This window comes from Macrotis lagotis, chromosome 7 (genome assembly GCF_037893015.1).
Source record: "Macrotis lagotis isolate mMagLag1 chromosome 7, bilby.v1.9.chrom.fasta, whole genome shotgun sequence".
Lineage (NCBI taxonomy): Eukaryota > Metazoa > Chordata > Mammalia > Peramelemorphia > Peramelidae > Macrotis > Macrotis lagotis.
In genome coordinates, this window is record NC_133664.1 from 143,816,116 (window position 1) to 143,836,293 (window position 20,178).

General features: G+C 33.9%; 1 protein-coding gene across 4 annotated transcripts in view; it reads right to left on the bottom strand.

Moving 5' to 3' along the window:
- The window catches only part of LOC141493044 (uncharacterized), an 89,051-nt gene that overhangs the window by 50,775 nt on the left and 18,098 nt on the right, over positions 1–20,178 (bottom strand). For all 4 annotated transcript variants that reach the window (XM_074193885.1, XM_074193884.1, XM_074193887.1 and 1 more), the window contains 3 exons: positions 11,700–11,784; positions 5,709–5,770; positions 5,133–5,318 (listed from right to left, as the gene is read on the bottom strand). In XM_074193885.1, the coding sequence (XP_074049986.1) occupies positions 5,133–5,318; positions 5,709–5,770; positions 11,700–11,784 (333 nt within the window). The remainder of the gene's footprint in view (positions 1–5,132; positions 5,319–5,708; positions 5,771–11,699; positions 11,785–20,178) is intronic.

Consider the following 20,178-nt stretch of genomic DNA (forward strand, 5'->3'; position numbering starts at 1 on the left):
AGGGAAGGCACTAACAGGCAAGGGATTTTTCTTTTTATTCCACTCCCATTCAATTCAATTCACCCCCATTCAATTCAATTCACCAGGAATTTGTCTATTTATTAAGCACTTACTATGTTCAAGGAATGTTCTAGATGTTGAACACAGATAAAAAAACTGGTAACTGTTCTTAAATAGTTTACCTTTTTCTCTGAAGATACATGATTTAGATAAATAAATATTAAATACTAGATAATTTGAGGAAAGAAAGGAGAATAAACTCAGAGAGGGGAGAATCAAGAAAGAGCACATTGGAAGCAACATCTCAGAGAAACTTGACAGAAAACTTCGAGAAGCAATTGGTGAGAGCCAGTATACTCCCTATATGTGAAGTAGCTGGTATACAGGTCATGAGTTGAAAGATGGAATTCTGAATTCAGGGAAAAGAAGGTAGATCAAGTTGACTGGAATGGGCTTGAAATGATAAGCTGAGCTTGTATTTTATCCTAATGGGTTCTGGGGAAATATATTTCTTTTAATATAGCTTTTAATATAGCTTTCTCAGTTGCTATTTGAGTGTTGACTTATTTTGAGCTTTCAGCCTGTAAAAAAACTTCACATTCATTGCTGTGGCTATTCTTTTGTGCTCTTAATTTAGCCTGAGTGTAGAACTTGGGTTTATAGTGTCAGATTCAATCCATTGTTCTAGGTAATTGAGGTCCTTTTGGGTCATGAATATCAACTAAAATATTTGCTACCCCTCCTAACTATATGTCATCTACAAATTTAACAAGAACATCATCTATGGTTTTCTTCAAGTCATTAATAAAGGACAAATTCTTGAGTACTCTGCTAGAGAGTTCCTTCATACTGGTATTAAGCCATTAATTATATACTTTATGTCTAATCATTTAACCAATTTTTGAATTCACTTCCCTGAAGTACTTATTTCATAGCCCAATATCTCTCCACCTTATCCATAAAAGGTTTTTATCAGATTCTAGATATTTAAACTTTATTCACAGCATTCCCCTTATCTACCATTTTAGCAATCCTATCAAAAAATTAAGTGAGGTAAGACTAACAATCAATGAAAAATATGCCAGTATTTTATGATTATAGATTCCTTTCCACTAACCTTCCCTTTGATACTATACTCTATAATTTTGCTAGTAATTCAAATCAATGTCATTGGTGTGTAGCTGGTAGGCTCACTTTTCTTTTTAAAATAAAGATATTTGCCCTTCTCAACTCTTGCTCATTGTCGTTGGTATATAGTTGGTAGGCTCAATTTTCTTTTCTTTTCTTTTCTTTTCTTTTCTTTTCTTTTCTTTTCTTTTTTTTTTTTTAGGTTTTTTTGTGAGGCAATGGGTTAAGGCCACACAGCTAGATAATCACTAAGTGTCTGAGGCCACATTTGACCTCAGGTATTCCTTACTCCAGAGCTGGTGTTCTATCCACTGTGCCACCTAGCTGCCCCTTTTTATTGTTAGAATATAGATAATTTGCCCTTCTGAACCATTGACTCTTTACTACTGTGCCTACAGATATTCCTAAGAGAATCATTTTTTCCCTAACTAGTCACATGAGGTAACATTCCATCTTTTCATTCTCAAATTTGATGATTACTTGGCCAATACTCACCTCTACTTTATTCTCTCTCCTATTCTTTTTGATCTTTCAAAAATAACTGACAGTAACTCAGAAATCATATTTTATAGTTTTTTAAACATAATTCAGAATTAATTTGTCTAAACTTTGGAGCCAAAATTCAAATTCTACCTCTTATATATAATCATGATTAATTTCTTATTACCTAGAAAATCTTCTAAGATTGTAAATTATGTAACTTCAATTGATGATATCAATTGAAGGATTTTTTTATTCTGGTAATACCCTATATTGCTAAATTCATAGGTTCAGATTAATAGAAAAGAATGATATAAGATCAGATAAAGAAGTAACAACTTGCAGCTCTAAAAAAGAAAAAAAGCAAATGCTTCCATCTGTATTTAGAGAAGGCATGGAGCATGTATTATCCTATCTATTTGAAAGCAATAAGATACCAACTTGTCTTTTATATAGACTTAAGACTGTAAGAGCAGGAAAGGCCTCACAGATCCAATCCAGCCTTTATTTTAGAGGAAAGTGACACCTCCCCCCCCCCCCCAGGAGAATATTGGGAAGACCTATTGGGAAGGAAAGAGAAGAAAGGAGAGAGGAGGCCATGATTATATACATATAATTCAGGTTAGTCATATCCAAGTCCCAACCTCAACCAATATATATCAAGGCAAACAAGGAAAGTTAGAGCTATCCAGGCTAGCAGCCAAAAGAAATGACCTTTGTGAAAAACAATTTTGGTGAAATGAAACAAAATTATAAGAGACTGAGGAGAGAGTGGGGTAGATGGTATAAAGTAGATGTAGTGAGAATTGGCCAAGTAATCATCAAATTTGAGAATGAAAAGATGGAATGTTACCTCATGTGACTAGTTAGGAAAATAAATGTGTCTCTTATGAATATCTGTAGGAGGGGATGGCTAGGTGGCGCAATGGATAAAGCACCGGCCCTGGAGTCACGAGTACCTGGGTTCATATCTGGTCTCAGACACTTAATAATTACCTAGCTGTGTGGCCTTGGGCAAGCCACTTAACCCCATCTGCCTTGCAAAAAAACTAAAAAACAAAACCCAAGAGGGATGGAATTTCAGAGAAGCCTGGAAAGACTTGCATGAACTGATGTTGGGTGAGATGAGCAGAACCAGAAGAACACTGTTCATCGTAACAGCAACATGGAGGTGATGATCAACTTTAATGGACTTACTCATTCCATCAGTGCAATAATCAGAGACAATTTTAGAGCACCTGTGACAGAGGATACCCTCTGTATCCAGAGAAAGAACTATGGAGTTTAAATAAAGACCAAAGTCTATTACCTTAAGTTTTTTTTTTTAAAAGTATCTTATGTACAACATAATTTTGCTATCTCTAATATTTTATTTTCTCCTCGAGGATATGATATCTCAACACATTCAATTTCGATAGCATGGAAATAATGTAAAGATTATCAAACTGCCTTCTCTGGAGGAATGGGGGAGGGAAAGGAGGGTGGGGAAAATTGTGAAAATTCAAAACATTACAAAAAAAATGATAGGTAGAGAGGTGGCTAGGTGGCACAGTGGATAGAGCACCAGCCCTGGAGTCAGGAGGACCTGAGTTCAAACCTGGCCTCAGATACTTAATAATTACCTAAGCTGTGTGGCCTTGGGCAAGATACTGACTTGAAAAACCTAAAAAAAAAAAGATAGGTAGAAACTACAATTGTATATAACTGGAAAACAAATAAAATATTTTTTTAAAAGAGAGACTGTGGGGTTGAGGTTAGGATTAGAAAGAGAGGAGGTTTATAATGTGTACTATGCTGATTTTTTACAGTAAATTGATGAAATATGAAAGTCCTGAAGCATTCATAAAACCAGAAATACACATAACTTTAATTCCTTCAAAAGCACTCAAGAGACAAGAGAAAGAAAGGGAATCATTGAATTTACTTAAAGTTGGCGATCAGCAAGGGGTAAATGATGAAAGACTAAAGAAGCAAGATATTCTCTGGTGGAAGTAAACACTACACTGAAATGACTAAGAAGTCTAGACTTTATAGGAATTCAAAAAAAACCCAAAGTGGCACAAGACTGAAAGAATAAACAAGAGATAAAGGATAAGGCAGAGGGCAGATTCAAAAAGAGTAAAAGAGTGGGAGAGGTAAAAAAATAACAACTTGTCACCCAGGAATAGAATTTTCTGAGTTCAAGGACTTAATCTCAGTATTTTATTTTACAATTTTATTTAGACATTTTTATTTAACTTGGATCTCTCTCGACCAATCTGATAAATCTTTGCAAGACAGGGTCTTCCCAGTCACTATAGAAACATTCCAATTAAAGCATGTTCCAGAAAGCTTCACAGATTTTCAACATCATCTGCATAACTAGTTTTCACTTTTTATTTCCTTCCTTTACAAAAGTTCCAACCTTTAAGTGGAATGATTGATGAAAATGCCAACTATGCCCCTATATGTCCTTCCCTTGTTTTTACCTAGGATTTTCAAAGTCTAGATAAGTATCTACCAGTCAATACACTAAATAAATCCTTTTTTCTTTTTTTTTTAGTTTTTTTGCAAGGCAATGGGGTTAAGTGACTTGCCCAAGGCCACACAGCTAGGTAATTATTAAGTGTCTGAGGTCAGATTTAAATTCAGGTACTCCTGACTCCAGGGTTGATGCTCTATCCCCTGCGCCACCTAGCTGCCCCTAAATAAATCTTGATAGATTCTCAGTCACATCTCAGATACTTGCTCCATAAGGCTAGCAATATCTAGCAAATTATCAAGGCAATCATTTCAATTTATTCTACATCCTTTTAAAAATTTTAAATTTCTTAGTAAAGGTCATTTCTAATATTACAAGTGCCCATTTAGCTCAAGCTATAAGGAATTACAATTTGTATGATTTCACATTTTTTTAATCAATAAGGATCAATGTACTCAGGTTATTTTGTTGAAAAAAAATAATAGCATGCCCATTATATAACTTTCTATTATGAGACTAAAAAGGAAAGTCTGATGATTTCCTGAGCTTAGAAAATAAGTTCTCTTCCATAATGTCAAAGAAGATTAATCTAACTAGACAGCTATATTTATCTCACAGGGTTGCTGTGAGGAAAGTACATTGCAAACCTTAAAGTACTAAACAACTATAAGTGATTTATAATAATTATTATCATTATTATTAAGTAGAAAGTCTGAAGTTTGTGGTATGAAGTCATGGACTCAACACTTTTATAGTGATATATTTCTCATATTTTTTTCTTTCATAGTTACTGAAAAATTAGGTGATAAGTATGACTTTTTTTATATTTTATGGGACCATCTCTATAAGTCATTCTGAAAATTCTTATTCGGCCTTGAAAAATATTTAACTAAATGAATTTTATCAGAATATAATTTCATTAACTTGCATTTTATGATTTCCTGAAAAATGAATATAATTCTAAATTGAGTTGTCTCAACTTTATTTCTTATCATAGCTATGCAATTTGTGCAGTATAGTACATAAGTTGAAACATAAGTAAAATATTTTTCAATGTGCTTACCTTTTCATGATCTTTATTATTTTCTTCATTTTCAGGTTTAGAATTAAGAGAATTGATAATTGCTCCTCTTATGATCAAAGCACAAACGTGGTAAGGATTTAGCTTAAGGCCCTTGTTTAAATCATAAATAGCTTTTTTGGTTTCTTCGTATGAATTCCATACAAGGGCTCTGATACAGTACACATCCTGGAAAAAGCAAAGTTTAATAAGGAAGGCATAAATATGAAGATGTCATATTTAAATTGCATAAGAAAAAAGCTAAATTAGGGAGACAAATAGAGTAAACAAATAGAGAAACTGAATTCTAGAGCTGATTTGGCAATTATCCAGCTCTGTGATCTTGGACATGCCACTTAATGGTTGGAGAGTTGCCCTTTATGCAAAATTGCCACTGATTTGAAAATTAGTAAAAGAAATAAATTGTGTTCGAAAGAAATGTATGGCAGAAAGACATTGTTTTAAAAAGTAAATTAGTAGTTAAAATAGATAACATACTCAGTATTCAGAGCATAGAGTTCTTAAGAACTTTGTACCTACAAGTGCCATTTATCTTACTATCAAAATTCGTATACCTACTGGGTTCAAGCTGTCCAAATTTACAGCTTTGTTAGCATCCTTTATAGCTTCTTTCTTCTTATCTAAATCAATGCAAAAAAATTACATCAAGCATATTTTTCCATAATTATATTTTGCAATTTATTTCTCAAAGAGGTCTGGATAATAAATCTACACAATACCAAATGATAAATATAAATTGATATGGCATAATGAGAAATAATCCTAATTTTAAAATTTTTTCTTGCAAGGTAATGGAGTTAAGTGACTTGCCCAAGGTCACATAGCTAGGTAATCATTAAGTGTCTGAGGTAACATTTGAACTGAGGTCCTACTTACTCAAGGGCCTGTGCTCTATCTACTGTGTCACCTGGTTGCCCCTAATTTTTTAATTTTTAAAAAAGCATTGTGAAACAAAATGTCCAAGTGAGAACAAAACAGTTAAATAGAAATAAACTACTCTGGTTATCTAACTACTGTTTATATTTTCAGGGAATTATTTCAATAAACTCAGACCAGGAGATGCTAGGCATTAACTTAGCTTTTTTCAAGGCAATAACTATGATTATTCTTACAAAGAGAAAGTAAAAGGAACAAAATTCAGAAAGAGGAAGAGAGAAAGTTGGAGATCAATTTTATGATATAACTGACTCTTAAGTTTCTTTTCTTCTAAATAGCAGAAACAGATTATTAAACTAAGGAAACTTGGCAAAAATATATTTTTAAAGTGTTAAATTCTTTCTATCAAATTGAACACTGATTCTAATAAGCTTTTACACTACTGTTCTAAAAAAAATTCATCTTTGGTAAAGTTAACCATAAATCTGTATTTTTAAACCATAGTCCCTTAGATTTAGAACTGAAAGGAGGTTCTCAGACCATCTAGTCCAATCCCCTCGTTTTATAGATAAGGAAAATGAGGCTTGTGAAGATAAAAGTGACTTGCCAAAGGTCATATAGGTAGATTCAGAAGTGAATCTAAAGTCAGTGCCCTTTCTACTGTACCATGCTTGGTTGCAAATGTGTGATCACAATGGGGCCCTCTCCTTCCTCTGTAAATGATCATGGATTTATAGTCAGAAGAGAACTTAGAAATGATCATATCTAACCTCCATTTTATGGATGAGGAATGTGAAGTTTCTAGAGGTTAAGGGAGTTGTCCAATGTCACATATGCACTAAGTAGTAGACCCCACGTGAGATTCCAGGTCATATCCTCTAAGGAGGAAGAAGCTGATCTACACAACCATGAAGGTTATATATAATACATCAAACTACTTCCTGTTATGCCCTTGCTGTGATTATAGTCATTTCTAGACCACAAAGTTTTTAACATCAAGGGACCAAACAAAGTCTCTTTTAAATTTAAATGCTTTAATCTCCTGACTGTGTGAACCCACACCTAATAGAGAACCCCATAGAAGGAGTGGGGGAGAGGGGTCATGAAGCTACTTGTGACCAGATCCTTCAAAATGTCCAGATGAAATTAGTAGAAAGAAAAGCTAATCACTACACATTGATTTTCAGGGCATAACGAAATCATTATGGGAAGCAAAAGTGGGCTAGAGATGAATCAATACAGAAATATTTTACTTGTATGAATGAGGTAAGAGAATATATCAGGAGCTGTCCCCTGTTTGCAATAGTTATACTACTGAATTACATTCTTTAGGAAATACATTTTGATTGATTTTCTAGCATATATAAATGGCAACAGATTCACACTCTGGCATATGTTTACCAAATGACTAACTAGAGTTAGAAACTGAATTCTTGGCCATGGAACAGTTCATCAATTGGAGGGCAAATTCAACATGTTGGCTTCACTACCCTGCATTTCAACCAAAACAAGCAGTTAGCTACCCACAGATGGAGTCCCCTTGGAAGTCTTACAATAGTGTGATCTGGGAAGGGAATAAGTATTTTAAAAGCACCTACTAAATACCAGACACTCTGCTAAGTGGTTTACAAATAATATCTCATTATTATACTAAAGGATAAAAATTTGGGTTTATTTTGATTCTCACTCTTTAATGATGAACAGGTAAATTTTAGAAATACCTGGTGCATCAGAAGAACTGATGCTGAGTGAAATGAGCAGAACCAGAAGAACATCTCTTAGCTCATTTCAACAGGACAGTGATCAAAGACAAGTCTAAAAATTGTGGTGCAAAATGCCATCCAGAGAAAGAACTATGGAGTCTGAATGCAAATCAAAGTTTTCTATTTTCATTTTTTAAATTTTTTTGTTTTTTCTTTCTCATGGGTTTTTCCTTTTTTGTGATTCTTCTTTCACAGAATGACTCACATGGAAATATGTGAGATATGATTTGCATGTTAACCCTTATCAAAATGAGGGAGAAAACAATACAAATAAATGATGAAAGCTTTAATTTCTGATCACTATAAAAATAAAAAAATTTAAAAGTCTCTATTTTCTCCTTAAGAGACAAAAATATGATTCCCATTTATTCTAGGAATAAATGGAGAAATAGGAAAATGGAGGCTGTTATATACTAGAGCTTATTCTAGACTTATGCCCTCTATCCTCTCAGATACTTCTCTCTCTCTCCCTTGCTTCTTCTAATTTTCTTTATCTGTATCTTGCTCCTCCCAGTAGGTGTATACAAAATCATATTCTGGACTCTCTTCTCCTTTATCTAAATTATTTTATTTAATTTTTTTAATATTTAATTTAATATTTTTATTTTTCAGTGAATTCATCAGTGTCTATAAGTTTAAATATCATATCTTTGCAGACAAGTCTCAAAACTATACATTTAGCACTATTCTCTTTCTTAAGCTCCAGTCTCATCATCAAGAGTTTTTTGTTTGTTTTTGTAAGGCAATGGGGTTAAATAATTTGCCAAGCTCACACAGCTAGGTAATTTTTAAGTGTCTGAGGTCACATTTGAACTCAAGTCCTCCTGATTCCAGGGTTGGTGCCACCTACCTAGTTAATCATAATTTAACACTATATCTAGATATCTTATTTAACAGGTCCAGAGCAAAACTCATTATTTTTCCCTTCAAAACCATCCCTTTCCTGAACTTCTCTAATTCTGTGGGGCACACTACAATCTTTTCAGTTACTCAAGTTTGCAATGCCACCATTGAAGCCTTATTTTCACACAGCAATTCCGTGTATCTCATCAGATCCTGACTCTTCTTCATAATATCTTTCATATAGGTTCCCTTCTCTCTATTCACGAAGCTACCCTAAAGGTATTCACAATACCCCAAATGCTTAGACTATTGAAAGGGTCTTTGAATTGATTACCTTGCATCAGTCTCTCTATATCCAATCCATCCTCTATCCACCTGCCAAAATTATTTTCCTAAGGTACAGGTTTGACCATTTCATTTCCCTACTACAAATATTCCAATGGTTTCATGAAAGCTCTACAATTAAAAAAAAAACACCACCCTGTTTAGCACTAAAACCCTTCACAGCTAGCCCCAAATTACCTTTCTATCATTATACATTACTCACCCTTTCATAATACTCCATAGGGCAAAGTGGTTAACTTCTTGTTTCTCACATCTCCTATCTCCATGCCTTTGCACTTGATATTCCTCTTCCTGGAATGTAATTTCTCCTGTTGACTGCTAAAAAGCTCTAATTTCCTTCAAAGCTTGACTCAAGCATCATCTTCTATAGGGAGTTTTTCTGATCCCTCCCCCCTCCACCGGTTTGTGCTTCTCCCTTCAAATAATCTTGAACAATTTTCCTTCCTTCCTTCCTTCCTTCCTTCCTTCCTTCCTTCCTTCCTTCCTTCCTTCCTTCCTTCCTTCCTTCCTTCCTTCCTTTCTTCCTTCCTTCCTCTACACATGTGTTATAAGTGTATGTATATGTGTGTGTATGTATATAAATATATCTCAGGCACACAAAAATGACCACACCCTTGATTCAGCCATCATCCACACTTCTATGTTCAAGAATTCTGAATTTCCCTTATTTAATCAGAATCTATTGGCTTTTCACCCCTTCCTCTTCCTCCCTTTTACAGAATCCTGTTTTTTATCAGCTCCATGACCTCTATTTCCACCTCTTAATTCTCTCCCAAATCATCTCCTCTACATTAGCCACACTCTTTAACCCATCTGACGAACCAATCCAACTCTACACTGTCTTCATCTCTTAGCAAACACCCTGATCAAATTGCTAACTTTTCCTAGCCAATCCTCAGTCTTGGATGACTCCTATCATTTATTGCTTTTGCTTCTACACATGTGCTGTTAAAAGAAGATTGAGAAACCATAGAGAAGTTACTAGGAGCTACTCTTGATTCTTCACCATCTCTCATCTTGAATATCCAAGCTGCTGCCAAGGCCTGTCAATTTTGCCTTTGTTATGTCTCTCATATATACTCCTCTCTCCTCTAGCAGGAATTCACATCTCACTCTTAGATTATTGCAAAAATCTGCTGGTGAGTCAGCCTGTCTCAAATCTCTCCCCACTCCAAACACAGTGATTTTTTCTAAAAAGAAATTCCAACCATGCCATCATCTCTCCTACTCAATAATGCATGTCCTTCACTTTTGAAGAAGAGCACAACATCAGGGAGGTGATGCCATGACAAGCATGTGAGTTAGATTTGAGTGAGGGGGTGCTGTGCTTTGTCACCAGTTTCACTTTCTCCTCCAGAGCCATCTGGGTCCGGAGGCCAGATATGAATCAGGGTAACTGCAGACAGCCCTGGATGTGAGGCAATCAGATGACTTGCCTGAGGTCACACAGCTAGTAAGTGGCAAGTGTCTTAAGGCTGGATTCAAACTCCTATCCTACCATTAAGCCATCTACCTGTGCTTCCTCCTCAATAAACTTACGGAGCAACTACAAAATACTCCTTTTGGCATTCAAAGTCCTTAATAGTCTAGCCCCTCCTCCCTTTCCTGATTTCTTACACCTTACTTCTCAACACATACTCTTTGAGTCACTGACCCAGGGCTTTTGACTCTTCCATAGATAAGATATTTTACCTCTTGGTTCTGGACATTTTCTCTGATTGTTCTTTATGAATGGAACACTTTCTCTCTTCTATCCTGATTTCTTCCCTGATCTTCTTGATTTCTTTTTAGTCCCAATTAAAATACCACCTTCTACAGGAAACTTACCTCAAACTCCTCTTCATTACAATGCCTTCTTTCTGTTAATTATTTCCTATTTATTCTGTAAATAGTATATATTTATTTTGCACGATGTCTTCCCTATTAGATTGGAAAGTTCCTTAGTGACAGGAACTGTGTTTAGCCTCTTTTTGAATCTCTAGAACTTAGCAACATGTCTGGCACATAGTATCAATTCACTGATTAATATATTATATATAATTTATAAAATACATATATGCATACATGCATACATGTCTAATAGAATATGCACTCTTTAATGGCGAACTATTTTCTTTTTCAGTACTTATATCCCCATTTCCTAGCATAACAGCCTAGGACACAATTAATAGTACTAAATATTTTATGATTTATATTAGCTTCCTGATTAAGAAAGAAAAAAAATATAAAATTTAAAAAATAAGAACAAAGGACCAAAAACATAGTAATCTTGATTTCCGCCTTCAATGATGAGAGAACTGGGCTAGTTTACACTTGAGCAGGCAAATTTAGCATGATTTTCTCAGAATAAAGAAAATTCTTGTGCTTTTAAGTAGAATATTTATACATATGTACCACTCAGCTAGTACCTTTTCAAATGCCAGTAAGAAACACAGAGGTAATTGTTCATTTTCTAAAAATATATAAAACATTCCTTTAAAGGTGAGTATTTTTAATTTCCCCGCAAAAATTTCCAAGTATCAACTAAATGTTTAAACTTCCATGGTTTATTGGTTTGAGATATACCTGCTAATTCAAAAATTATCATACTTCAGTTAAACATTTATTAAGTACCTACTAAATGCAAGGCACTAAATGCAAGGAACAAACACAGAAGACAAAAAATAAATGATCCCTTAGAAATACCAACAATCCAATTCAAGGAGAAATAATTGCACCTTACCACACATAACATGAGAAAATGCTCTTCGAGAAAATATTGGTGTATGGTAGAAAGTTTCAGAATTACACCCAACTTCACAACCATTCTAGAAGTGAAAAGGAAAAGTCCAAAATCAATGTTATTATTTTTTACAAAGCACCTTTATAAGTATTTCTAGAACTAATATATACAAAGAACAACATTTATTACAAAGCCAATGTTAAGTCACATCACTGACTTAAATATAATGTCAATGGTCTTTTATTTACTCCAAATCACCATTATTATTTACTAATGTCATGTTCTACAATATTGCTTCCAAGACCACCACAGTTCTTCTAAGTATGACATAGGTAATCATTATACTATAACATTTCCTTTACATTATATTGAATTTTTATTTTGTTTTGTTTTAGGTGTGTTGAGTTTAGAGAACATTAGAATCCAAGAGGCTAGGAAAGAAACCACACCTAATATTATGATACACTGAAAAGAACTAGTGTAATGTTGGGGAGGAAGCACTGGACAAACAAAGAAACTCATACTAGCAGCAACAACTCTCTTATTCAAAGGGCATATATAGGACCTATATGGTTATTATTTAATGTTTATAATACAAAGTAGAAATATATGATAAAAATATGAAAAGCAGATGTCTATCTTTAGGTAATTTTAGAGCCATTGCCTAATAGCTAAATGATCAAAGGCAATTTCCAAAGGAAAAAAAAATCTAAGCTATCAACAAACACAAGAAAAATGTTCCAAAACACTAATAACAAGAGAAACTAAAATTAAAATGACTAAGTTTCTAACTCATACCTATTGGATTGACAAAAATAACAAAAGAAGCTGACAGATGTTGGAAGAGTTTCAGAAAAACAAATACATTAATCCACTTTAAGTATTGCTGTGAATTGGTCCAGCTCTTTTGGAAAGGATTTGGAACTATGTCCCCAAAGTGATCAAACTGTACATATGACCCAATTGTACCATTACAAGACCTATACAAAAGAGATCAAGGAGAGATTGCATATATATAAAATATGGAATGTATATACTATATACACATATGTAAATACATACATTTGCAAACATATGAGACATAAAGAAAAACAGGGAGAGAAGAGTTTCCCAGTAACAAAAAACAGAAACTAAAGGGATACCTATTATTTTGGGATTATTTAAACAAATTATGATATAGGCATACTTTGCTTTTTTTTGCATTTTTTCAGAAATTGCATTTTTTTCCAAATTGAACATTTGTAGCAACCCTATAAGGAGCAAGTCTATCTGTGCCATTTTCCCAGTGATGTAAGCATATACTCACTTCATGTCTCTCTATCACATAGTGGTAATTCTCACATTATTTCAACTTTTTTCATTGCTATTATATCTTCAATATTACTTTTGCAATTACTTTGAAGATCCATGAATTATGCCCAATGCCCATATATGTGTTCTGGTTGCTCTACCAATTGGACATTCCCCTATCTCTCTCTATCTTTAGATATTCCTATTTCTTGAGACACAAAAATATTGAAGAATGTTACAAAAACTTAGTTGATAAAGCAGAAATACTATATATGAGAGAATTTTGAAGGGTTAATTTTTTTTGCAAGGCAGTGGGGTTAAGTGGCTTGCCCAAGGCCACACAGCTAAGTAATTATTAAGTGTCTGAGGCCAGATTTTAACTCAGGTACTCCTGACTCCAAGGCCAGTGCTCTATCCACTGCGCCAACTAGCCGCCCCTGAAAGGGTAATTTTGAAAGGAATTCTACTTTGGCTAAAGTGCAATCAACAATATCACATGCTCCAGAGAAATCTTTGTGAAAGGAAGATTATATTGATGCAGCAAACTTCATTGTTGTCTTATTTTAAGATATTGCTACACCCACCCCAAACTTTAGCAATTACCACACTGAATAATCACCAACTGTCAATATTGCAGTAAGAACCTCCACCAGAAAAAAATTATAACTTGCTGAAGGCTCAGATGATGATAAGCATATTTTTTAGTAATAAAACATTTTTAATTAAGGTGTATACTTTAAAAATGATATAATACTAATTATATTATATATAATTATAATACTAATTATAATACCCAATAACATAGTAGAGTATAAACATAACTCTTATATGCACTAGGAAACCAAAAAATTTGTTCTACTTACTTGATGTAACATTCACTTTATTGCAGTGGTCTGGAACCAAACCCACATTTTCTCTGAGATGTTTGTATATGAAAGTAACTGAATATTATTATCCTATAAGAAATTAAGAACCAGTTTCTAAGAAGCCTAGGAATGAACTGGTGCAGAGTAAAGTGAAAAGAACTAGGAAAAACAATTTATACAATGACAGCATTAAAAAGAAAAGCAACTTGAAAAGACTTTGACCAATGCAATGATAAACCTAAGTCCAGAGAACTAAAGAGGAAACATGGCACCACCCCCTTCTAAAGGTAATGAACTTAAAATGTTGATGAGACAAGCATTATTGAACACAGTCAATATGGAAATTTGTTTTGATGAACTATGTATATGTTTTCTGGGGACTTTATTTTTTCTTTCTTCTTTTTTACTTATTTACTTATTCAGTTTATGGAGAGACAGTGGGAAAAGAAATCATAAATGCTTATTTAAAAAAAAACTGAGGGTGGCTAGGTGGCACAGTGGATAGAGCACTGGCCCTGGAGTCAGGAGTACCTGAGTTCAAATCCAACCTCAGGCACTTAATAATTACCTAGATGTGTGGCCTTGAGCAAGCCACTTAACCCCATTTTCCTTGCAAAAACCTAAAAAAAAACTGAGTTGATTTCTGCTGCCATGATGATGATGATGTGAGATAGGAACCTCTGATGTCCTCCCCAATTCTCCTCCAAACAGTTAGAAACCTACCTCCAAATTGATCTAGGAGCAGAGAATCAGCTTACTGGCCTGACAGGAAAGGTCTGTTTCATTGGGGTGGAAAGGTACTGAGATCCAAGAGCAGCAGCAGCAGCCAGCCTCACAGAAGGGAGCCTACAGAAAGGATCCAAGCTTGGGGCAATCCCTCAATGAGGCTTCACCCTCCTACAAATCAGCAGCACCTTAAGTCAAATGAGCAATCTGTGTAGCACTGCAGGACTTCACCCCAACGACCTCACCCCAAACACAAGCCACCAGCAATGCTTTGACCTCATCGCTGAACAGTAGAGAAGCTCTGTCCTGGGGCTGGACAACAGCAGGGTCCTGCCCCTGGGGCCTGCCAGAAGAGAGACCGTATTTCTATAGCAATCCAGCAGTATGATCCATCCCTGGGGCAGATCAGCAACAAGATCTGTCTTCTAGGATCAGTCATCTGTTACCATAGCAACCTAGCAGCAAGGCCCCCATCTCTCAGTCAGGTCAGCAGCTAAATACCATACCTTGAGAAGGTCAATAGGGAAGTCCCATCCCCTCTGTAACAACCCAAAAAGGAAGCTTCTCCTCCAATGAAAGCAAGCATTTAAGCCCTGAAAACCCAAAGAAAGCCAGCTTAGGGCCCTGAACCCCAGCACAAACAGTTTGGGACAGTGTAAGACCAGAGTTCATTACTTACATAAAATCATTAAGTCAGAAAAAAGGTAGAAAAAAATGAGCAAGAAAACAAAGAACTTGACTGTAAAAAATTAGCATTGTGACAGGGAGTTTCCAAACATAAGCTTAGAAGAGAATAATGTTATCAAAATGAATACATGTGAAGCTCTCAAGGAAAGTGTAATTTGGTTTCAGCCCCCAAAAAATTAAAAAAAAATTAGAGTAGAAGAAAAATTGGGAAAAGAAATGAGAATACTGCAAAGGAATCTTGAAAAAACAGTCAAAAGTATGGAAAAAAGATATAAATATTTACAGAGGAAAATAACTACCTAAAAATAGAATTGATCTAATGGAAAAGTATAAAATATCACTGAAGAAAATAATTCCTTAAAAATTAGAATTGAGCAAGTGAAAACTAATGACTCTATGAGACATCAAGATATAATAAAAGAAAAAAAGAAAATGTGAAATTTATCATTGGGAAACAAGTGACCTAAAAATGGATTCAGGAGAGAGAATGTAAGAATTATTGGACTACCTGAAAGCCAAGATGAGAAAAAAAAATTTTTCCAAGAAATTATCAAAGAAAGCTGCCCTGATACATTAGAATCAGAGGGAAAAATAGAAATTGAAAGAATCCATCAATTGCCACCTGAAAGAAAGCTCCAAATGAAAACTCTCAGGAATATCAGAGCCAGATTCCAGAGCTCACAGATCAAGGAGAAAGTATTGCATGCAGCCCAAAAAAGGAGCAACTCAGATTTCACAGAACTACAGTCAGAATTACACAAGATTTGAACTGGAGGGTTTGGAATATGATATACCAGAAAGCAAAAGGAGTTAGGATTACAATTAAAAATCACCTACCCAACAAAACCAAATATAATCTTTCCCAAAAAAATGGAAATTTAATGAAATAGATGACTTACAATCATTCCTTTAAAAAATTTTTTTTATTTAAGACAATGGGGTTAAGTGACTTGTCCAAGGTCATACATCTAGGTAATCATTAGGTGTCTGAGGTCAAATTTGAACCCAGATCCTCCTGACTCCAGGGGGAGGTACTTTATTCACTGTGCCACCTAACTGCCCCCCTTTCAACCATTCCTAATTAAAAGACTAGAGCTGAATAAAAAAAATGGCCTCTAAATACAAGACTCATGGGAAACATAAAAAAAGTAAAAAAGAAACAAGAAAGAGGAAACATAAAAAATTCAATAAGGTTAAATTGTTTATATTCCTTGTAGCAAGATAATATTTGAAACTTTTGAGAACCTTATTACTATAACAGCAATTAGGATGAGTAAATCTAGACAGAGGATATGGATATAAGGTGACTTTGATGAGATAAACCCCCAAAATAAAATAAAGGAGTGATAAAGAAAATCGCACTAAAGAATAAAGAGGGGAGAGATTGAATCTGGAGAAATCACCCCACAGAAAAGAGGCATGAAAGAGCTATTATAATGGAGGTAAAGGTGGGGGGTGTGTGGTAGAAAGCAAAGTTTAAACTTTGCTCTCATCAAAATTGGCTCAAAGAGGGAACAATCTACATAGTCAGTTGGTTACAGTAATCTATATTAACTTATAAAGACAAAAAAAAGCATGGATAAAAGAAGGGAGGATATATTGGGGAAAAGTGGTGATCAGAAGTAAATACTTGTGAGGAGGGAAAGGATGGGGCGTAAGAGAGAGGGGTAAAGAAGGAAAAAATAGCATGGTTGAAAATACAGAGTTATAATTATAAATGTGAATGGAATGAACTCACTCATAAAATGGAAGAAGATAGTAGAATAGATAAAAAGACCAGAATCCTGCAATATTTTGCTTACAAGAAATATATCTGAAACAGAGAGATACACACAGGGTAAAGACAGGGTGGGGGTTGGAGCAAAATCAATTATGATTTCCACTGAAGCAAAGAAAGTAGGGTTAGCAATCATGATCTCAGACAAGAAAAAAAAGCAAAAATAGATTTAATTTAAAGAGAAAGGGAAGGAAACCATATTTTGCTGAAAGTTACTATAGACAAAGAAGTTATATAAATACTAAACATTTATGCACCAAATGGTATAAGCATCTAAATTTTTGAAGGAGAAGTTGAATAGTTACAGGAGGGAATAGACAATAAAACAACACTAGTAGGTGACCACAACTTTTTCTTCTCAGAAACGGAAAATTCTAATAAAAAAGAAACAATAAAGAAGTTAAGGAGGTGAGTAAAATTTTGAAAAAGTTAAATATGATAGATGTCTGGAGAAAACTGGTTGGGAATAGAAAGGAATATAACTTTTATCTCAACAGTACATGGTACCTATGTAAAAATTGACCATGTCAATTAGGATATAAAAATATCACAACCAAATACAGAAAAGCAGACTATGATGCAATTAAAAATACTGTTAATAAAGAACAATTGAAAGAATTAAATTAAATTAATTGGAAGCTAAATAACCTAGCCCCCAAAAATAAGTGGGTCAAAGAACAAATCATAGAAATAATCAATATTTTAATTTCATTAAAGAAAATGAGAACAATGAGACAATGTACCAAAATTTATGGGGCCCAGATAAAGCAGGACTTAGGGGGGAAATTATTTTCTTTAATTGCTTACATCAATAAAATAAGAGAAAAAGGCAGGTCAGTGAATTGGGCATAAAACTAAAAATACTGGGAAAAGGACAAATTAAAAGTTTCCAATTTACATCAAATTGGAAATTTCTAAAAATCAAAGATGAGATTATGAAATTGAAAATAAGAAGACCATTGAACTAATAAACAAGAAATTGGTATAAAAAACCCACAATAAAATAGAAAAACCATGGGTAAATTTGATTAAAAAAAGAAAGAAGACTAAATTACTAATATCAAAAATGAAAACGGTGAATTCACCCAAAGAAAAGAAATTCAGACAATTATTAGGTGCTATTTTACCCAATTATATTCCAAGAAATTTAACAATCTAAATGAAATATGTACAAATACATAAATTACCTAGATTAACAGAAGAACAAAATATTTAAATAACTCAGTCTTAGAAAAAGAAATTGAACAAGCCATCAAATGAATTTCCTAAGAAAAATCCCTGACTCAAAAAATTTTAAATAAAATACCATATTTCCCCATGTATAAGATACACCCTTTTTTGAAAAGTTTTGGGGGTCTAAAAAGTGGAACTGATGTACTTTTTTCCCTTGCATTTCCCAAATTTTTTGTGCTTGTCTTTGCACTCATTACATTTTGCCATGTTCTTCCCAGAAATAGCTCAAAAAAGTGATGAATTCAAGTTAAAAGTGATCCAGTTTGAAAAAGTGAATGGAAACTGTGCTGCTGAATGTCAGTTTGGTCCTCCTCCAACTGAGAAAACAGTTCATTTGGCTGCCTTGCCTCTCATGGCCTTCTTCTTCCTCCACATTTTCATTAGGGTTTCTTCTTCCTGTGGTCAGTCTCTGTTGTTTTCACATGAAATGGAATGGGCTAAGAATGCATTGACACACCAGAGTTGCCCAGGGGGTGTTTGTAGTCAACCACAGACCAGAGCATAGGTAGAAGATCAGTCAGAGCTTCTCCTAAGACAGTGATTTTTCATCAAACACAGATGAGGACAAGCTAATGGATGGGAGTTTTGACAGTGATGAGGAGTCATATGAATTTTATGATGAATAAAACTTTAATTCAACAACTTTATGTAATACTTTTTTTTTCAACTTTCAAGCCCCCAAATTAAGGTGCATCTTATACATGGGGAAATATGGCCATAGCAAAGTGATTACAGCAACATATCCCAAGGATCATACACTACAACCTGGTGGGATTTATGTCAGGAATATATAGTTTAATATTAATAATTAATATATAATAACATATATAATTAATATATGGTTTAATATTAGGAAAATCACCAGTTTAATTGATCACATCAATAAAGTAATAGAGGGGTGGCTAGGTGGCGCAGTGGATAGACTCCAGTGGCTCTGAAGTCAGTAGTACCTGAGTTCAAATCCGGCCTCAGACAATAATTACCTAGCTGTGTGGCCTTGGATAAGCCACTTAACCCTATTTGCCTTGCAAAAAACTAAAAAAAAAAAATAAAGCAATAGAAATTTCATGATTATCTTAATAGATGAAGAAAAAATTTTTGACAAAATACAGCATCCATTCCTATCAAAACACTAGAAAACCTAGGAATTAATGGAGTTTACTCTTAAAATGATCAGTGATATTTATAAAAATCTATTAGCAAATATTATTTGAAATAGGGAAAAGCTAGAAGCCTTCCTAATATAAATCGGGTGATGCAAGAATGCCTACTATCACCTCTATTATTTAATATTATTCTAAAAACAGCTATAGCAAAAAAAAGAAGAGAAAAAGAAATTAAAGGATTTAGAATGGGTGATGAGGAAAAACCTGTCACTCATTGCAGATGATATGAGGCTATATTTAGAAAATCCTAGATAATCCAAAAAACTCCTTGAAATTAACAACTTTAGCAAAATTGTAGAATACAGGCTATAAAATTGTTCATACCCTTTGTTCCAACAATACCACTACAAAATATGTATCCCAAAGACTTCCAGAAAAAAAGGGAAAAGGAATTATTTATATAAAAATTATTTATATATATATATTTTATATAAAATTATACTAAAAATTTTTTATATAAAATTTTTTATGGTGGCTAAGAATTGGCAATCAAAGGAATGCTCATCAATTAGGGAATGGATAAATAAGCTGTGGGATATGATTATAATGGAATATTTTTATTCTATAAGAAATAACAAGCAAAATGATTTCAGAAAATCCTGGAAATACATGAACCAATCCATAGTGAAGTGAACATAATCAGGAGAACATTATACATATTAAACATGATAGTCTTTGTTGAGCAACTGTGAATGACATCTATTTTCAGCTAAACAATGATCCAAGATAATTCT